This window comes from Equus przewalskii, chromosome 1 (assembly GCF_037783145.1).
Source record: "Equus przewalskii isolate Varuska chromosome 1, EquPr2, whole genome shotgun sequence".
NCBI lineage: Eukaryota > Metazoa > Chordata > Mammalia > Perissodactyla > Equidae > Equus > Equus przewalskii.
In genome coordinates, this window is record NC_091831.1 from 147654371 (window position 1) to 147674613 (window position 20243).

Genomic DNA, 20243 nt, shown 5'->3' on the forward strand with positions numbered 1-20243 from the left:
AAAGGAATTTATTGGTGCTTAGAAGTCAAGGAACGACTAAATACCTAAGCCATGGGAGGACCAACTAGAAGCCACAATATAAATGCTTGACTGGACCTTCTTTTATCCTCTCCCTTCTGTCTTTCTCAGCACCTGATTTTATTTTCTCTTTCTGCAAACCAATTTTCTTCACAGTATTAGCAGGCAGCTCAGGAGCTCCTCAGGGAGACACAGGAGACACCAGGGTCAAAAGGGCGCTTTTCTAGTTTTAGTTCAGAAAATCCCTGGGAATAAGCTGATTGGCCAAATCCTGATCAGATGCCTACCACTGGACCAATCAGCTGAAGTGTGTGTGGGGGTGTCATGTAAACACCTGAGACTAAACTTTTGGGATGTGGAAGACAGAGGGATGCTGAGCACAGAAAATATTAACTCCATTATGAGGAGGAATGAGTGTGGTTTAGGCAGATACCAGCTGGGATGAGAAATTGAGGATACGTATGAGTAGTATAGATGGAACAGGAGATTATGGAGGGCTTAGAATTTACACAGTGGCATGTCTAGAGGCCAAAGCAATATGGTGTTTAGCTCTGGGAGCCATATTTAAAAACGGAAATAGACAAACTGTCGTGTCCAGAGTAGGGCAATCAGTAGATTGAGCGTAAGTTGTATAAGGGCAATAACTATTCAGGTTTCACTGGGTTTGGAAAGGAGGGGAAGATCCAAGACAGCGAAGAGAATTCAATAGGATTTAGGGTCAGTAAGAGGAGATTTTAAGGAGAGAAGCCAAGGATTTCCAGCTTAGAAGATGTGGGCATTTACAGAAATAGGGAAGCTAAAAGAAGGAGTTAATATGGGTTAATGGTACATTCAGTTTTAGACATACTGATTTTGAGATGTTAGTGGTATATCCCACAGCTGGAACTGCTATCAAGAGTTTGGAAATGTATGCTGGGGTTTAGGGAAAGGTATTATCAAATTGCCTATAGATAACTCGTATCTGAAACTAGAAAAGAGGAAGGCCAGGCTGGGCTTCGGAGACAATCCGCATTTAAGATTGTGGGAAGAGAAAGAAGAGTCGGTGAAGGAGGAAGCTGGGGAAGGTTCAAGGAGGTAGGAAAACCAGGGAAGGGTAGAGTCTAAAGAAGTCAAAGCAGAATTTCAAGAAGGAAGAGATGGTGGCATGGAAACGAGTAACGGAGGAAACTTGGAAAAGGCAATTGTATTCGGTGAGGTCTTTCGGATCTTTGGAGAAGAACGGTGTTGATTGCCAGGTGTTACAATTCATTCAAATTCATGCTGAGGCTTAATTTCTGCCAGCACGATGCTAGGTGCTGGGGACGGGAAAAGCAGCACAGTTCCGGACCCAAGAAGCTAACAGCGCTGCGGAAGTGAGAAGTGAACGCACAATTAAGGTACAATGTTGAAAGAATTTAAACAGAGCTTTGCACAAAACACGATAGAAGACTGAAGAGTGGGCGACCCCACTGGGCGGGACTGGGGAAGGGTGCGTAGGACGGTTTGCTGTTCAGGTGCGTGCTGGGTCTCCAAAGATTCCACGGGGGCAATTCCAGCAGAACCAGCCCTCTGAGGCCATGGACAGCTCTTGGGGGACTGCGGGGAGATGGGGCCCCAGGCTACCCTGGCACCTGAGGGCGAAGGGGCGTTAGCAATATTTGGGTCCTATTTGAAAGATGCGGGATGCAGGAAAGACAGGCGAAAAGCGTCTCTAAATTCCTCCCACTTTCTCACCTAGGGCAGAAGAGATTAGGAGGGGTGGAAGCCGGGCCCTTTGGGAAGGTGGTGGACCAAAGGCCTCAGTTCCCCGGGCTCCAGGATCTTTGCGGCTCTTCTCAGCCCTCCGCACCGGACCGGAACGCTAGTGTCATAATGCCTAGTTTGGCGCCGGACGGGAAAAGCAGATGGACTTATACCGGAAAAGTGGAGAGCACGGTTGAGAAAAGCGGAGGACTTTGGCGGAACTCGCAGTTGGGCGCCAGCCTGGGAGGCTCGCCGCCGCGGTCCGGGTGTTGGTGCCTCCGGGACGTGGCGGGGCGACACTGCCCTAGCAGGTGAGGGTTGAGGGGGTCGCCTGGCCGCGGCACTATTCCCTCTGAACTGCTCCCCAGACTCGAATCGGGAGCTAAACACCGGGGCTCTAGAGTTGGTTTTGCCGCTTATTAGCTGTGTGACCTCGGGTGATTTAATCTTGGAACCTCCGTTTCCTCATCTCTATACTTGGGATAATAATAGTACCTCTGTTAGGATTGTTGTGAGGAGTTAACGAAAATGCACTTAGAACAGTTTCTGGCACATGGTGAGCCCTGGATGTACACTTTTTACTAAGACTGCCCGCTTTTAGCTGCATCGGATACGTTGCCATCAAAACTCACCGTCAACTTCGGCCCAGGATCGTCCAGTTAGTAGGTTTGACTTTATGTTTATTGGTAAAACTATGAAACAAAACATTTATAATTAAAGTTATATTGTTAGAGAAGTAACAGCACTACCGAGGGTTTGGAAAATAGGTGAATAATATTACTCACAATTCCATCAGCCTACACACGATTTTAAGCCTTTTTTCTTTCCCCCGTAAATCTTTTTTGTCCATACATTTTGATACTCCTAATGTTAGCGTATATGCAATTTTGATTCCTCCTTATTTACCACTTAGTAGTGTAGCCTAAGCATGGGGTTCGTCAGAATCATTTTTATGATTGTACACATTCCACTTTATGGGTTTATTACTTGTTTTCCAGATTCCTGTATATGTAGAGGTAAAATCATTTAAGCACAATCAGTGAGGGAAATTTAAGTATTACCTGTGATTCTGGGACCTGTGATCAACTGTTTTTATTTTTTTCTGGTTTCTTTCTATTTTTAGTCCATGTGAAAACATATTGTTTACATGGTTTTCATTTATTCGGCAAACATTATTGAGCATCAGTTATGTTCAAGCCATAGTCCCTAAGATTAAGGAGGTCAGGGTAGTTAGGTAGACTGATAAGAGCAAGATTCTAAGGTTATGTAAGCTCTGTGAGAGGTATGCACAGGTTCTTATGAGAAGATGGAGAGAGAGCAATGTCAGTGCCCTCCAGTCAGAACTGCCCTCCAGTTCCCTCCAGGAACATGCCTATGGTTGAACAAGTTCGGGTTATTACTCCTTGTAGTACGGGAGAACTCACACCATGGGAAACCATGGGGTGTCTCAGGAAGAGGCTATTATTAGATCTAGGCTTGTGTTAGGTGATTTTCAGCAAAGTAGTCAGGAGGTGGAGATAATTCTGCTATTAGTTATCTTAAATCTAATGTGGGGGAGAATCTTACCTATGTAGAGTAAGGCTAATGCCATGGTTGGTCAAGATAAGCGGTCACTCCTATTAGCCAGGATAGTAGACTGTTTGGTCACTTTTGTGGTTTGAACAATGTTCTTTTTTATGTGTATGTGTGTTCGGACGTGATTACTGTTGGTCTTATTAGAGCTGAGGGTATTGCCCATGGATACAGGGAGGTTAGGCCAGGGAGTTGGGCACCTTTTGGAGGGCCTTGTGTACAATTTTAGAAGTTTGAATTTCTGGGAGGAATTGCTGAATTATTGTAAGAGGAGTGCCCTCATATTTAGACAAATCTCTTTTGTTGCCAGGCAAAGGATGGATTGGGAGAAGAGGGGGAGATTAGAGCCAGGGGGATGAGTTAGGACTTTGCTACTTAAAGGGTGTCCCATGGGCCAAGAACAAGGGCATCGCCTGGGAGCTTGTTAGAAAAGCAGAATCTCAGGTCCCATTATACGCCTACTAAATCAGAAGCTGCATTTTAACAAAATTCCCAGATGATTCATAGGCACTCTAAAGTTTGAGAAGCCCTTTATTAGGGGAATTGCAGTATTCCTGGTAAGAAGCAGTAAGGCCCTAAACCAACACACTGATGGCTGAGGTGGAGAAAGGTGGAGATATTATTTATTCAACAAATATTAGAACCTCCTGCATGCCTGGCACCATACTGGGAGCTGGGAGTACCACAGTGAAGATAGTCTCTCCCCTGAAGACACTTCCAGTCTGGTGGAGGAGACTGATAAGTGAACTGGGTAGTACGCTGTAGCAGGGGAAGTGTAAGTCCAGGATGCAGTGAGAAGACATCAGAGGGGCATCGGTCTTGGTGGAGTTGAATAGTCAAGGAAGGGTTCTTGGAGGAGGTAACCGATGTCTAGGCTAAGTCCCAAAGTATAAATTAGCCAGTCAAAATCAGTAGAGGGCATTCTTGGCCTAGGAGCATTAATTGGCCAAGAGCTGAAGCCCAGAGAGATAGTACTGGGTGACACTGATGGACCACAAGTATTCTCTGTGGTTGGAGCACAGAGTAGGGTGTGACTAGAGGTGAGGCTGGAGAAATGAGCAGAGGCCAGATCTGGGGGAGTCTTGTAGACCCTGTGAAGAAAGTTGGGCTTTATTCTGAAGACCATGAGAGAGCCTCTGAAGTGTTTTTTTTTTTTTTTGAGGAAGACTGGCCCTGAGCTAACATCTGTGCCCATCTTTGTCTCCTTTATATGTGGGACGCCTACCACAGCATGGCTTGCCAAGCGGTGCCATGTCCGCATCCAGGATCAGAACCGGTGAACCCCAGGCCACTGAAGCGGAGTGTGCGCACTTAACCGCTGCACCACTGGGCCGGCCCCCGCCTCTGAAGTGTTTTAATCAGAGAAGATAAATGATCATTTTTGTATGTTGGGCCCTTCTAGATGCTGAGTGGTTGATGAGGCGAAGGTAAGGTTTGCAAGCCTGGAGGCAGGGAGCAGAGTGCAGTGATCTGAAAGAGAGAAGGTGTGACCCACCTGATTTGGGCAGTGAGGAAGGAGGGGCATTCTAGAAGGATGACCAGACCTGTGTTGTAGTTAGCCATTTTGACGTGGACTCTTAGGCAACTAAAGCAGGTAAGCTGGTTTGTTGGATTTTTGACATTTCTGAGGCTTAAAAAAAAATTTATTTTTTTAAATGTTTTTGGTGTTCCATTTAGTTTCTTATTCAGCACTGTGTTCTGAATAGTGGGCGAGTTTTTGGTTTTGCTTTTTCTTTCTTCTGGTCTCTGGGGCCAGGATAGGAGAAAAGCAAAGAAATTGGCCTTGCATATTTTCTTTCCTTTTAGGGGTAGCTGAAATAGTTAGAAGAGGGGACTATTCTTTCTTTCCTGATTCTGGTAGCACTTCCTGCCAGCACTCATTAAATGTTGCTGCTAAAAGCAAAGTTGTTATTTTATTAGAGCTATAAAAGTTATATTGCTAATGTTTTACATATAGACAGGCAGCAGCATCTGGTGGAAGGACTTAAGGCTAGAGTTCTAGTTCTAACTTTGGTACTGACTAGCAGTGTGAGCTTTGGCAAGTCACTTCACCTGTTGGTATCAGTTTCCTAGAGAAAGGAAATATCTAGTTGACTTGTCTTACAGGAGCCTTATGTGGGTTAAATGAGATAATCTATGTCAGAGTGGTTTGAAAATATTAAGAATAGTATTTAAATGTTATGGTATTATTGCTGCTGTTGCTTAGGTTCTTTCTTTGAGGAGCTCGAATAGTGACATGGTCAAAGCATTGTTACTCACAGTGTGGAGTGTGGGCTAGGAGCTTGTTAGACATGAAGAATCTTGGGGATCTTGTCAGACTTAATGCATCAGAGAGACCATCTGATCCTCTGAAGAATCCCTTTACGTAAGTGGCAGAGGTGTTAACACAGCCTTACCCCTCTGGAAATGGAGGCCTCAAAAGATCAACTGCTTTAACTGAGGGTAAACAGCTTTATTGCGTTTAGCCATATGAAATTGCCAATATTCACAGTACTCATAACCTAATAAGTGGGCAGAGCCAGGTGTCAAGTCCAGGTTTTCTGACTCCACATAGAATGCTCACTGTAGTCCCTTTTTTCCCCCCCGTTTTTCCTCCTCAAAGCCCCCCGGTACATAGTTGTGTATTTTTAGTTGTGGGTCCTTCTAGTTGTGGCATGTGGGACGCCACCTCAGCATGGCCTGATGAGCAGTGCCATGTCCACGCCCAGGATCCGAACCATCGAAACCCCGGGCTACCAAAGCAGAGTGTGCGAACCCGACCACTTGGCCACGGGGACGGCCCCATGTAGTCTGCTTTTTTATAGATGAAGTCCTAGAGTGTCCAGTCACTTGGCTCAGGTCTTAGAGTGAATTGATTTAATATTTTATTTTAGGAACCAATTGTTTCTTTAAAAATCCAGCATAAAAATTTGCTTTAAAATTGATGAAACCTCTTTAGGTGGCTTTTAGCACATACTTAAATAATTTTTGGGTTGATCATTAGCTCCATGAAGGGGCCTGTGTTTTTATTCATCTTGGTGTTTTTTTTTCACACTGCAGTGGGATGCATTACGTACAGTGCAAATAGTGCTCTGCTCATAGTAGGGCCTGGGTAAATATTTATAGGATTAGAAAGTAAGTTCATGAATTTCATAATACATGATCCATGTTGAATCTGAAATTGTGGTACATTCGTTACTATACTGGTAACTCTTCAATGCCTCTTCTGTTATAGGTGAAATTGGGCTATTTGCTGCAACTTCTTTTCCTGGTAGCCCAGCGAGAAATTTACATTTTGACTTTTTATTGCCATGGCTTTGGTTCACAAGTTGCTGAATGGCACTTGTATTCTCAGAAAATGCCCAAAGCCAAGTGTTGCCTCGTATCCATTTTTGGGTACTCGCTTTGCAGACTATTGTTCCAGTAGTCTTCAGAAACCAGCACCTGTTCCTGGCAAAGCTTCCTCTCAGAGGAAGACTGAAGGGGATTTGCAAGGACATCACCAAAGAGATGTTGCTTTGGATATAACCTGTCCTGAGGAGAAGCCTGAAGTTAGTTTTGATAAAGCAATTAAAGATGAATTAAAGAACCATTTTTGGCGTTTGAAGGATGATATTGTGAATCGCTGGATAGGCCCTGAAGGCCGCCCTCTGCATGAGGTCTTGCTGGAACAAGCGAGGGTTGTCTGGAAGTTCCGTGGAAAAGAAGATTTGGATAAGTGGATAGTGACTTCTGATAAGACAATTGGAGGCAGAAGTGAAGCGTTCCTGAAAATGGGCAAGAATAACCAAAGTGCACTGCTGTATGGCACTCTGAGCTCTGACACGCCTCAGGATGGGGAGAGCAGCCGCAGTGGGTACTGTGCAATGATATCCAGGATTCCAAGGGTAGGTGAGGCCCAGGAGCCTCAGTTTTCTAATGGACTGGGTGAACTTCACTGTAGCATGGACTGTAGCAGACAACTTTTGTTTCTGGAAATGAGAACACCTGTCATCTCTTCTGCGTGTGGGGTTAAATAACTACTGGGCACAAGTATAAAGTGGCAGCACAAAGGGGAAGTGGTTCTTGAGGAGGAGTTCCTTGTTTTTGGGCATCACCTTGGGCCATGGGGGGCATTCTTATGTTTGAGGAGCCCTGAGAGGTTAGACATTTGGAAAATGATCTGGGGAGATTCATATCTCCTCTATCATAGACCATGGAACCGGTAATGTCCAGGGATTCCTTAGAGTGGATGTAGGGTCGGCTTGTGGCTTTTTTTTAAAGTAAACTTTTAATTTTAGAGTAGTTTTAGATTTACAGAAAAATTGCAAAGATTGAGTACAGAGAGTTCCTATATACCCCTCACCCAGCTTCTCCAATTGTTAACATCTTAACATTACTGCAGTCCATTTGTCACAACTAGGAAACTAACATTGGTACATTCCTATTAGGTAAATTCCAGACTTTATTGGATTTCATTAGTTTTCCCACCAATACCCTTTTTCTATTCCAAAATACCACATTGCATCTATTGTCGTGTCTCCTTAGTCTCCTCTTGTCTGTGACAGTTTCTTAGTCTTTTCTTATTGTTCCTGAGGATTTGAGAAATTCTGATCAGGTATTTTGTAGAATGACCCTCAACTGGGGGTTTTCTGATTTTTTTGTCCTGGTTAGACTGGGGTTCTGGGTTTTTAGGAATAATACCACAGAGTTGAAGTACCTTCTCATCACATCATCTCAGGGGTACATGCTAGCCACATGACTTATCACTGATGTGTTAACCTTGATGACCAGGTCAAGGTAGTGTTTGCCAGGTTACTCCGTTGTTCAGTCACTTGTTTTTCTCTCGTTTCCATACTCTGTTCTTTGGAAGCAAGTCACTGAGTGCACCTACATTCACTGCGTGTCGTGGGCCGTGAGATTAAGCTCTATCTCCTGGAAGGGGTGGTGTTTACATAAATTATTTGGGATTCTTCAGTAAGGAAGATTTGTTTCTTCTCCCACGCCTATTTATTCAGTCAGTCATTTAGTATGAACTCACACTTTGGATTATAATCCAATATTGTGTTATTTATTTTGTTATTCAAATTGTTCCAGCTTTGGCCATTGGGAGCTCTTTCAGGTTGGCTCCTGTCCCTTTGACGTGCCCCCATCCTTTTGTTTTTTGAGCACTTTTTGGGACTACAAGTTGCTCTAAGCTCATGTTGTATTTTCCCTGTTCCAACCCTAGAATTATCCATTTCTCAAAGGGGCCTTGGTTCCTTTTTTTGGAGAATGGTATTAGAAACTGAGATCTGGGCACGGTGCCCTTGTTCCTCCTGGTTGGCACTACTTCTAGGCCCTCTCAGTGGACACAGCTAGGAAATACATGTATGCATATCAACCTGTGGAAACTCACATCTATAATTGTACCTATGTTATGCTAAATATGAGTTCACCTTAATGTTCTGACTAATCTAGGACCATGTGATTCATTCTAGCTTTCCCCTTGTTTATATGTAACTTCTCTGTGTAGCACTGAGAAACCTGTCTCCCACCATTCACCGTCCATTTAATTATTAATTCAGCCTCACTATACATGTCAAGCAGTTTTAGATTTTTTTTTCCTGAGGAAGATTAGCTCGGAGCTAACATCTGTGCCAGTCTTCCTCTATTTTGTATGTGGTTTGTCACCACAGCATGGTTGACGAGTGGTGTAGGTCCGCGCCCAGGAGCCAAACCCGTGAACCTGGGCCCCGAAGTGGAGTGTGCTGAACTTATCTGCTATGCCACGCAGCCAGCCCCTAGAATTTTTAACCCATAACCCTGTGAGAAACAACTTTACCATCCAGAGTACAGTGTTTATGTATAGTTTCTTTTGTCTTTAGCCTCACAGTTTCCAGTCAGAACCCTATTTTCCAAAGTTCCTTAGGTCAGCTCCTTCGTCTGACTGCCAGTCTGTGGCTTTTTGCCAATTTGCTGACCAGGCGTTGTTTCAGGGTGGCCCTGGAGAGGCTCCTGTGCCTGGCCTTGGCCACAGCCTCTGAATGTTTGCTTGGATATTGTGCTTTAAAGAGAAAGGCAAATGTTAGGAGTAGTATTAGGCTACCTCTCTCCTGATAATGATGAAAGAGAAAGGTATGTGTTTTTTGGGAGGCAACAAACTATGCATACAAGATCTTTTTTTCTGGACCTGAAAATCCACAGAATGGATCGGGTCAGTCCACAGGAGAAAATAATTTTCTGGCTGGATACCCACTTTGGAGTCATTAAACTGGTTGCTAACATTTGTTAAGTCACCCTGCCAATCCTTGTGCTGATTACTTTATATGCGCTATCCCTTTTATTCCTCACGACAACCCTGTAAGGTATGATCACCCCAGTTTTACAGATGAGGAAACTGAGTCCTGGGGAGATTTAGTAACTTGGCCAAAGTTCACAGCTAGTAAATAATCGTTCATATCTGAGCACTGGTATTCTTGAAGTCAGAGTACCTCTGAGATTGATAGAAACAAACACGTTTGGAAGTTTACACTAAATCTCACTTTTAGAGAGAGAGAGACAGCATTGATAGTTTTTATGAACACAGATTTTGGAGTTTAACAGGGCTGGATCTACCACTAATTAGTTGAGTGCTCAGTTTCTTCATCTATAAAATGGAGTACAATGATAGTACCTACCTCAGGGCTGTTGTGATGATTAAATTATGCATGCAAGGTGCTTCATGTAAATGTTCAATGGATGGTAACTGTTGTTATAAAATATCAGGTTTTTTTGATGAGGAAGATTGTCCCTGAGCCAACATCTGTTGCCAATCTTCCTCTTTTTACTTGAGGAAGATTGTCCCTGAGTTAACGTCTGTGCCAGTCTTCCTCTGTTTTGTATATGGGATGCCGCCACAGCATGGCTTGGTGAGTGGTGTATAGATCTGCATCTGAACCTGCAAACTCCGGGCGCTGAAGTGGAGCACACACTTAACCACTAGACCACCAGGCTGGCCCCCAAAATATCAGTTTTAAAACTTAAGATTTTTCATAGTTTTCTCATTTATGGGAAGACAGCTGTCATAAAATGGCCTACTCAGAAGCCATGGCTCTGAGGGAAGGACGAGGGAAGGAAAGTACATACAGTAATTCACTGCCATTCTGTGAACACAGGTGAGTGCCTTCCCCAGGTGAACACTGTCCTGAGCCAATCACGTCTTAAACATTACCTTAGAAACATAACTCTGTCAGGATTTTGTACTAAAATAAGAATCACTAGATTTACCTGTCTATGGTAGTAGAAAGCCAAAAAAGGCAGAAAAATGGCTAGTGGAACCTTTTGATGCTGCTGACTTGGTGATGACTCACATTTTGCTAATAGTGGAAAATGAGGTGAAATTAACTTTCCTTTTTGTACCTTAGGGCCCTTTTGAGAGAAAGAGGTCTTATGATTGGTCCCAGTTTAACACACTTTATCTCCGTGTCCGTGGAGATGGTCGGCCTTGGATGGTGAATATCAGGGAGGACACGGATATAATCCAGAGGAAGAATCAGATGTACAGTTACTTCATGTTCACCCGGGGGGGGCCCTACTGGCAGGATGTCAAGGTAACAGCACAAGTCTTTACTGTTTATGAAAATAAGGTCTCTTGAGATTATGGTTACATTGTAGTTTTTTTTTTCTTACTAATCCTTGAAAGATGTGGGGAGGGAAGGAGGGAAGAGGAACTGGGGGCAAGATTGACATAATTGACTTTTTCTTTCATTAGTATGTATGTTAGCTTACTACCAGTAAATGTTTTTGATAAGGATCTGGCCAGGTCCATGCTAAGTCATGGGTACATCTCTGCTCTGTGCCCAAGTAGATGTTTCTTTTTAAGTTTCTGCCATGTCATCTCCTCCAGGCAACTCCACTAAGCTAGTGTCCCTACGTTAATAGAAAGGCTCCCTTAAGAGAAATAAACACTTCATACTTTACAATCATAAAAATTTTTATTTCTTGGTAATATAAAGCAGTCTTATTTTGTGAGTGAGAAGAAGCTTTGAGATGGTAAATGATGTTAACCTGGAGGAAAATAAGTGGAAATTCAGGAAGCGAGGGCAAAATCAAGTACTCATTCCTTCTGCCTACTGAAGGTTTTTAATCCATAAATTCAAAAGAAAGTCTCCATTTTGCTTATACTCAAACCTAAGGGTCATCCTGGCTTCCTTTCTCCCTCACCCTGCATCCAGTTGATCAGTAAGTCCTGTCACCTCTACTTCCAGAGTACACCCAGAATCTGATCTTTTCTAGCCATCTCTTCTACTCAAACCCTAATCCAGGCCTTTGGATTACTGCAGCAGCTTCTTTATTGATTTCCTTCTTTGTCCTCTTGCCCCTTAAAATCTACTCTTCACACAGCAGCCAGAGTGATTCATTAGTTCAGATTACATCACTCACATGTTTAAAACCCTCCAGTAGTTTCTCCTTACAATTAGAATAAAGTCCAAACTCCTTAACGTGGCCCACATGGCCCTTCTACCTCCCTCCTCCACACTGGCCCCTCTGCTGTGGGTCAGACTCAACAAGGTCTTTTCTGTCTCAGAGCCTTGTACTTACTGTTGTATCTGCTGCTGTGCTCTTCCCCCATATCTTTACCTGCTTTCTCTTTGTATCATTCACTTCTCAGCTCAAAAGTTGCCCCAGGCCTTTCCTGATCCCTCTAGCTAAAGTTGCACCCTCTAACTCAGTCACTTTCAATAACACCACCCTGTTTAATTTTTTCATAGAACTTATCACTAAGTAAAATTATTTTTACTTTTTTTTTTTGAGGAAGATTAGCCCTGAGCTAACATTTGCTGCCAGTCCTCCTCTTTTTGCTGAGGAAGATTGGCCCTGAGCTAACATCTGTGCCCATCTTGCTCTATTTTATATGTAGGACGCCTGCCACAGCATGGCTTGATAAGTGGTGTGTAGGTCTGCAGCCAGGATCCAAACTGGTAAACCCTGGGCTCCCAAAGTGGAGCGCATGAACTTAACCACTATGCCACCAGGCCCCTATTTTTACTTTCAAAAAATTTTTTAAAAGGAATTTTACTCTTGGTTTATTGTCATTCTCTATGCTACTCCCATGGAACATAAATCCGTAAATTCTGAGAGCAGAACCTTGTCTGTCTTGTTCATAGCTGCTTCCCCTATACCTAGAATAGTGCCTAACCTAAAATAGGCACTCAGTACATATTTGTGCACTAATATGGATATATAACCAAAAAATTATGACATGTAACACTTGTATGCAAATAATATGTGTAATGGATTATTAAAGAAGTATTTCATTATAGAAAATTTGCAAAATGCAGAAAAGGAAAAAATCTTGAAGTACCACTACTGATAGGTAAAATACTATTTTCATTTTAGTGTGTACCACACTTTTCTATTTATACTTTTTTTTAACAAAAATGGTATTGTGCTAATGCTGTTTTATGTGTATTTTGTTCACTGAACTGATTTTATATACAACATTCTGTTGAAATATATTTCTACATCATTTTTAATGTCTGTGATATTTTAGTATAGAAATAGAGCACAATTTACTTAATCCATCCTCTTTTATTGGTACATTTGGGTTGTTTTCAGAGTTTTTCATTATGAGACCAAACTCTGAGGTAAACATCCCTAATTATTTTCTTAGGATATATTCCTGGAAATAAAATTCCTAGAATAAATGATATGTACATTTTTAAGGGCTTTTTTGCTGCACATTGCCAATTATTCTCCAGTATCACTACCATTTATTTAATCATTAACAATTACTTTCTTTCCTGAAAATACACAGTTATAATCTTTGACTGGAAGTAATAGTTTTTTGCAACAGTTCTCTTTAAATTATTGAGGGAGCCAAAACAATCTTGAGAAAAAAGAACGAAGCTGGAGGCATCACAATCCCTGACTTCAAAATATACTACAGGGGCCGCCCCCGTGGCACAGCAGTTAAGTGCGCATGTTCCACTTGAGCTGCCTGGGGTTTGCCGGTTCGGATCCCAGGTGCGGACATGGCACTGCTTGGCAAAGCCATGCTGTGGTAGGCGTCCCACATATAAAGTAGAGGAAGATGGGCACGATGTTAGCTCAGGGCCAGTTTTCCTCAGCAAAAAGAGGAGGATTGGCAGCAGTTAGCTCAGGGCTAATCTTCCTAAAAAAAAAAAATATATATATATATATATATATATATACCACAAAGCTATAGTGATCAAAACAGCATGTTACTGGCACAAAAACAGACACACAGATCAATGGAACAGAATTGAAAGCCCAGAAATGAAACCACACATCTGTGGACAGCTAATCTTAGACAAAGGAGCCAAGAATATACAACGGAGAAAGGAGAGTCTTTTCAATAAACGGTGTTGGGAAAACTGGACAGCCATATGCAAAAGAATGAAAGTAGACCATTATCTTACACCATACACAAAAATTAACTCAAAATAGATTAAAGACTTGAATGTAAGACCTGGAACCATAAAACTCCTAAAAGAAAATATAGGCAGTACACTCTTTGACATCAGTCTTAGCAGCTTCTTTCAAATACCATGTCTACTCAGGCAAGGGAAACAAAAGAAAAAATAAACAAATGGGACTACATGAGACAAAAAAGCTTCTGCAAGGCAGTGGAAACTATGAACGAAATGAGAAGACAACCCACCAACTGGGAGAAAGTATTTGCAAACCATTTATCTGACAGGGGATTGATTTCCAAAATACATAAAGAACTCATACAACTTAACAACAAAAAAATGAAAATCCAATCAAAAAATGGGCAGAGGTTATGAACCGACATTTTCCAAAGAAGATTATAAATGGCCAACAGGCACATGAAAAGATGTTCAACATCACTAATTATTAGGTAACAAATCAGAACTGCAGTGAGATATCACCTTACACCTGTCAAAATGGCTATAGTTAACAAAATGAGAAATAATAAATGTTGGAAAGGAGGTGGAGAAAAGGGAACCCTCATACACTGCTGGTGGGAATGCAAACTGTGCAGCTACTATGGAAAATAGTATGGAGATTTCTCAAAAAATTAAAAATAGAATTACCATGTGATCCAGTTTTCCCACTACTAAGTATTTATCAAAGGGCATGAAATCAGTAATTCAAAAAGATAAGTACACTCATATGTTCATTGCAGCATGAATCACAATAGCTAAGACTTGGAAGCAGCCCAAGTGCCCATCAATAGATGAATGGATAAAGAAGATGTCTATATATACAATGGAGTATTATTCAGTCACAAAAAAGAATGGAGTACTGATATATGTTACAACATGGATAAACCTTGAAGACATTATGCTACATGAAATAAGCTAGACACAAAAAGACAAATATTGTATAATTCCACTTATATGAGGTAATAGGCAAATTCATACAGTCAGAAAGTAGAACAAAAGTTACCAGGGGCAAAGATGGGGAATTATTATTTATACAATGGAACACTACTCAGCCATAAAAGGACAAAATTGTGCCATTTGCAGCAACATGGATGGACCTTGAGGGTATTATACTGAGCAAAATAAGTCAAGCAGAAAGACAGACACCGTATGATTTCACTCATATGTGGAAGATCAACAAACGCATAGGTAAGGAGAAGGATTAGTGGTTACCAGAAGAGAAGGAGGTGAGGGAGGGTGAAAGGGGTAAACAGGCACATATTTGTGGTGACAGATAAAAACTGGACTGTTAGTGGTAAACATGATGCAGTTTCTATACAGAAACTGAAATATAATAATATACACCTGAAATTTACACAATGCTGTAGGCCAATATGACCCCAATAAAATAATTTTTTAAAAAGATAAATAAAGGAAAGTGTTGGGGAAGAGATTTTTAAAAATTAAATGTTATCAATTGTTGTTCACTTCATGAATAATTCTCCTTTGGTAAATGGAAGTAGGAGGCTCTGATTATAGAGAAAACAGGAAAATGTTGGAAGAACTGTGTATTAGTTTTCTGTTACTTGTAGACAGAAAACAACTATTTATCCTTTTCTTTTTATTCAAGCTTTACAGATTGAATGTTCCTTCTTCAGTTTTTTCCAGGCTCAAAATTTCCAGTTCGCTTGGTGTGGAGAGTGGTCTTAGACAGTTATGTGCCTAAAAAGAGATTAGTTTGAGGGGACCAGTGGGGTGGGTGACACATACTCCTTGGATGGCAAGCAGGTAGCATTGATTCCATTTCCAAAATAGATTTTAAATGATGAGGTAGATGAAGTGCCAAACTAGGATTTAAAATGAGAAATTCACAGAAGGGGTCCCTTCCAGGTTGGTTTGACAGAAATGAAGGGAGCAGTTGAAATGAGGATGTGACTACACTTAGATTTGCTGTGTGAGCAACATGATCTTGTGCAATGGTGGCTTATTGTATCAGCTTTGAATTGCATTTGTTTTTGTGTGAACAAGTGTTTTTGGTGATAATCTGAACAGTACATTTTATTTTTTAAAATTCGTTTTTATTTTTTGGTTCAAAAATCAAAATGATATAAAGAGATGTACGTTGAGAAGTCTCATTCCCACTCATGTTCTTGTTCACCCTTTTCCCGCCCACCCTCTATAGTAACCCCTTTTATTAGTTTCTTGGGTAGCTTTGTAGTTTCTTTATTCAAACACAAGCAAATATGAATGTATATTATTTTCTCCCTCTTTTAACTCAAAAATAAAAATAGCATACTTTATGTATCTTCTGCACCTGTTTATATTTTTTAAATTTAGATCTGGAAAACTTCCATGTCTCTACATGGAGTTATTCTTCATTGTTATTTTGTTTGGTATTTGTGGATAGCCCACAGTTGATTGAACAAGTCCTGTGTTGACGGACACTTGGAATGTTCCCAATTGCTATAGTAAATCATGTTGCCAGGAACACCCCCACGTGCAAGGTCATTTTGTGTATGTACAGGTACGTCTTTAGGCTGACTTCCTCCAAGTGAGATGACCGTGCAAAGGGTAAATGCTTTGTAATTTTGATCTATATTGTCAAAGCATCCTCCAAAGGATTTGTACCATTTTTGCTTTCCCATCAGTAATGAAATAACAGTGGCTGTTTCCACAGCCTCACCACTAGAGTAAATTGTCAAACTTTTGGATTTTTGCCAATCTGATAAGTGAGAAATGGTAATTCTCAGTGTAGTTTTGATTTGCATTTCTCTTGTTATGAGTGAGATTGAACACCTATTCATGTCTTTAAGGGCCAATTTGTATTTCTTTTTCTGTGAAGTGTCTGTTCATGTCTTTTGCTTGTCTTTCTGTTGGTGGTTGGCCTTTTTTCCCCTCGGGTTCTAGGAGCTCTTTATTCGGAGATTGGCCTTTTGTCTATGATATAAGCAATTAGTACACTTTCTACAAGGGAAAAACAGGTCCCTCCTGCTCAGACTCCATGTTGATCTCCCAGAGACAAGCACTGTTAACAGTTTCTGGCATATCCTTCAAGACATTTCTGTTAATATTGAAGAAGAATTTTTTTCTTTCTTGTTTTCCTCAACATTTTATTATGAAAAATCTCAGACAGACATAAAAATTAAAATGGCATAGTGAATGTCCAGATAGCCACCACCTGCATTTCTCAAGGAACATGTGGCTGTATTTACTTTATATCTGCCTAGCCTTCCTCCTATTTGTTTATCAATCTATCTTTGTTTTAAATCTATGTTTTTATTTTAAAGTAAGTTGCTGGCATCAGTACATTTTGCCCCTGAACATGCTTATCATTAGTCTTCAGTATTTACTTAGGGTTTTTTTGAGACCTTTTCAGAAAAATATAAATGAGATTATACTATAGATTTTGTCTGTATCTTCCTTTTTTACTAAAAATATATTGTGGAAGTCTTCCCATTGCATCCTGTGTAGATCTACTTCATTTTTAAACGTAGCTGTATAGTATTCAATTGTATGGCTGCATCATAATTTATTTAACCATTCCTATACTTTTCTTTTTTTCTATTAGAAAAAGCTATATCTTTATGTGTTTGTTAGAGTTTATCTAAAATATAAATTCCTAAAAGTGAAATTGGTAAGTCAAAGTTAATGGCATTTCAAATTTTGCTAGAAATTGCTGTGTTAGTTTTCTCTTGCTACTTCACAAATTACCAAATTTAGCAGCTTAAAACAACACACATTTGTTCACTGACAGTCCTGTAGGTCATAAGTTGGGACACGGTGTGGCTGGGTTTGATGCTTGGGACCTTAGAGGCTGAAATCAAGGTGTCAGCTGGGCTGTGTTCTTCCTGCAGGCTCTGGGGAAGAATCCACTTCCAGGCTCATTCTGGGTGTTGGCCAAATTCAGTCCCTGTGATTGTAGGACTGACATCCTTATTTCCTCGCTGGTTGTCAGCTGGGGGCCACTCTCGGCTCCTAGAGGCTGCCTGTATTCCTTACCATTTAGCTCCACCTTCAAAGCCAGCAGTGGGAAGTGGCCCCCTCCCTGCCCAACCTCTGGAAGCCCTCTTAGGCTTCTAATCTCTTTCATCAGAGTCCCTTCTATGGGCTTAAAAGTGTTTTTCAGGTCTACAGAGGATAATCTTCCTTATTTTAATGTCACCTGATTTGGGACCTTACTTCTGCACAGTCCCTCCCCAGCAGCACTGAGATTAGTCTTTGAATACCTGGAAGAAGGTGTCTGTACACCAGAAGGTGGACATCTTGAGGGGCATCTTAGAATCCTGCCTGCTGCAATCTCCAGCTGCCCTCTAAGAGTGGTACTAATTTGCACTCCTACTAACAGTATACAAGTGTGCCTGTTTCTTCCCATCCCCATTTTTCTACTGGGTTGTTTAATCTTTTTCTCAGTTATTTGTAAAAGTTTTGTGTTTAGGGGGCCGGCCCCATGGCTGAGTGGTTAAGTTCGCGTGCTCTGCTTCAGCGGCCTAGGGTTTCGCCGGTTTGGATCAGTTCCGACATGGCACTGCTCATTAGGCCACGTTGAGGCGGTGTCCCACATATGACAACTAGAAGGACCCACAACTGAAATATACAACTATGCACTTGGGGAATTTGGGGAGGAAAAGCAGAAAAAAAAAAAAGAAGATGGGCAACAGTTGTTAGCTCAGCTGCCAATCTTTAAAAAAAAAAAAAAGTTTTGTGTTTAGGATACTAGTTTTTGTCCATAAATCTTACAAATTTTTTTTCCTAGTTTACCCTTTGTCTTTTGCCATCAGAAAGTTATAGTTGTACTCTACTGTATCACTTTTCCTGTGGGACTTCTGGCTTAGAAAGGTTTTCATCTGTTTTCTTCTGGTGTTTATGTTATTTCATTTAAAAAAATTTATATCTATGATCCAAATGACTGGCCACTTGTCATAACTGCATATATTAAATAATTTAGAATTATTGTTTTATCATTGCAATTCCATACAAATGCCTCAGTTGCTTACATTTCATCTATGAAGTAAATGGTTTCTTCTTTCAGATTCCTTTCTCCAAATTTTTCTTCTCTAATCAAGGAAGAATCCGGGATGCCCAGTACCAGCTTCTGCTTGACAAGGTAACATTTTCCTGTACTTTCACTCAGAACTGTATTATCTTTAGTGAAACAGAACTCCTGTGAGGATGAGTTCAGTCCATTTTTGAGGGCTGACAAATGAAAGATGACAATTCCTACTCAAGGCCCCCCATTATACCCAGACAGATGTTGACTCAGACCTATCCTGTGAGGCAGCCCTCCATCCTGGAGGGGTCTCAGAATGGTCATCTTCTCAGCATGCCTGCATTTTATTTTAGCTTTAAAATAAGAGAACAGTATTAGAGTTCAGGAGAGCTTCAAGGAACCTCCGTTAGACATCCATGTTGTCGTCACTAGTCTTAAGTGGCACTACTTTAAAGGGAGAGGAGAGGAAGTAGAATGTGGAAAGAAAAGCAGCCCTGTACTTCCTCTTATAATTTGCTGCAGCGTATGAGGAGTGTGGTAGACTTGCTAAGGACTGACAGTTCAAAGGCCCAGCTATAGTAATCCCCTCATGGAAGTTTAAAGGCCCAGCTATAGTAATCCCCTCATGGAAGTTTAAAGGCCCAGCTATAGTAATCCCCTCATGGAAGTTTAAAGGCCCAGCTATAGTAATCCCCTCATGGAAGTTGAAAACTCAGGAACGATGTCAGCGCATCAGTGTGGGATTTTGATCAATTTCTCTATTTTAAATTTAGATCTCTTCTATCGGATTCACCCTGGCTGATAAAGTGGATGGTCCTTTCTTCCTGGAAATAGATTTTATTGGAGTGTTTACTGATCCAGCCCACACAGAAGAATTTGCCTATGAAAATTCTCCAGAGCTTAACCCAAGACTTTTTAAATAGAGATTATGTGGTAGTTTTGTGTTATTAAACTAAGAGTTGTAGGATCCACGATAACACAGACAAAATAAAGTATTTCTTTGATGGCAACCAACTAATGGCTAGTATGTATTCCCTGAGACAAAGCTAAATGCTGCTGCTAAAAGGGACTATAAAGAGGGAAACACAGCATGAAACCAGATTCTGAGCTTTACCTTAACTTATAGAATGCAAGGACTGATGCAGAAGTACTATGTAAGTAACTGTTTTTGGCTAGAATGATTCCTATTAGGAATAATTCCTACAAGAGTAGGTGGTTTCCAAAGCAAGGAGTCTCTGACATTACTGTTGATGACTTTCTACCACTCTATTCCTTATAGGTTTCTTCTGTTTTCTAATCTACCTTTGAGGAAAGGAGACTGCCAAAGAATATTAAGGATGCTGTAGAGGTCACTGGGAAGAGATGCCTACTGTCTTAGTCTTCTTGGGCTGCTGTAAAAATCACCATAGACTGGGTGGCTTAAACAACATTCATTTATTTCTCCTAGTTCTGGAGGCTGGGAAGTCCAAGATCAAGGTGCCTGCATATCTGGTGTCTGGTGAGTGTCCACTTCTTGGCTTGTAGCCAGCCGCCTTCTTGCTGTATCCTCATGGCCGAGAGGGAACAAGTGCTAGTCTTTCTCCTGATAAAGGCACTAATCCCATCATGAGGGC

At 41.2% G+C, this 20243-nt stretch overlaps 1 protein-coding gene across 4 annotated transcripts; it reads left to right on the forward strand.

Moving 5' to 3' along the window:
- Positions 1 to 1080: 1080 nt before the first annotated feature.
- NDUFAF1 (NADH:ubiquinone oxidoreductase complex assembly factor 1) lies at positions 1081 to 19644 on the forward strand. Of its 4 annotated transcripts, none has more exons than XM_070583911.1 (6): positions 1081 to 1394; positions 1736 to 2051; positions 6527 to 7178; positions 10656 to 10841; positions 18673 to 18747; positions 19404 to 19644. In XM_070583911.1, exons 3-6 carry the CDS (start codon positions 6603 to 6605, stop codon positions 19551 to 19553), a joined length of 987 nt encoding a protein of 328 aa, XP_070440012.1. In that variant the 5' UTR covers positions 1081 to 1394; positions 1736 to 2051; positions 6527 to 6602; the 3' UTR covers positions 19554 to 19644. The 4 variants fall into 4 exon arrangements, with proteins under 4 accessions (XP_070440012.1, XP_008537976.1, XP_070440014.1 ...); XM_070583913.1 differs by lacking the exon at positions 1081 to 1394 and adding an exon at positions 4543 to 4739 and having other exon boundaries at positions 1928 to 2051; XM_070583928.1 differs by lacking the exons at positions 1081 to 1394; positions 10656 to 10841 and adding an exon at positions 4543 to 4739 and having other exon boundaries at positions 1928 to 2051.
- The last annotated feature ends 599 nt before the right edge of the window (positions 19645 to 20243 follow it).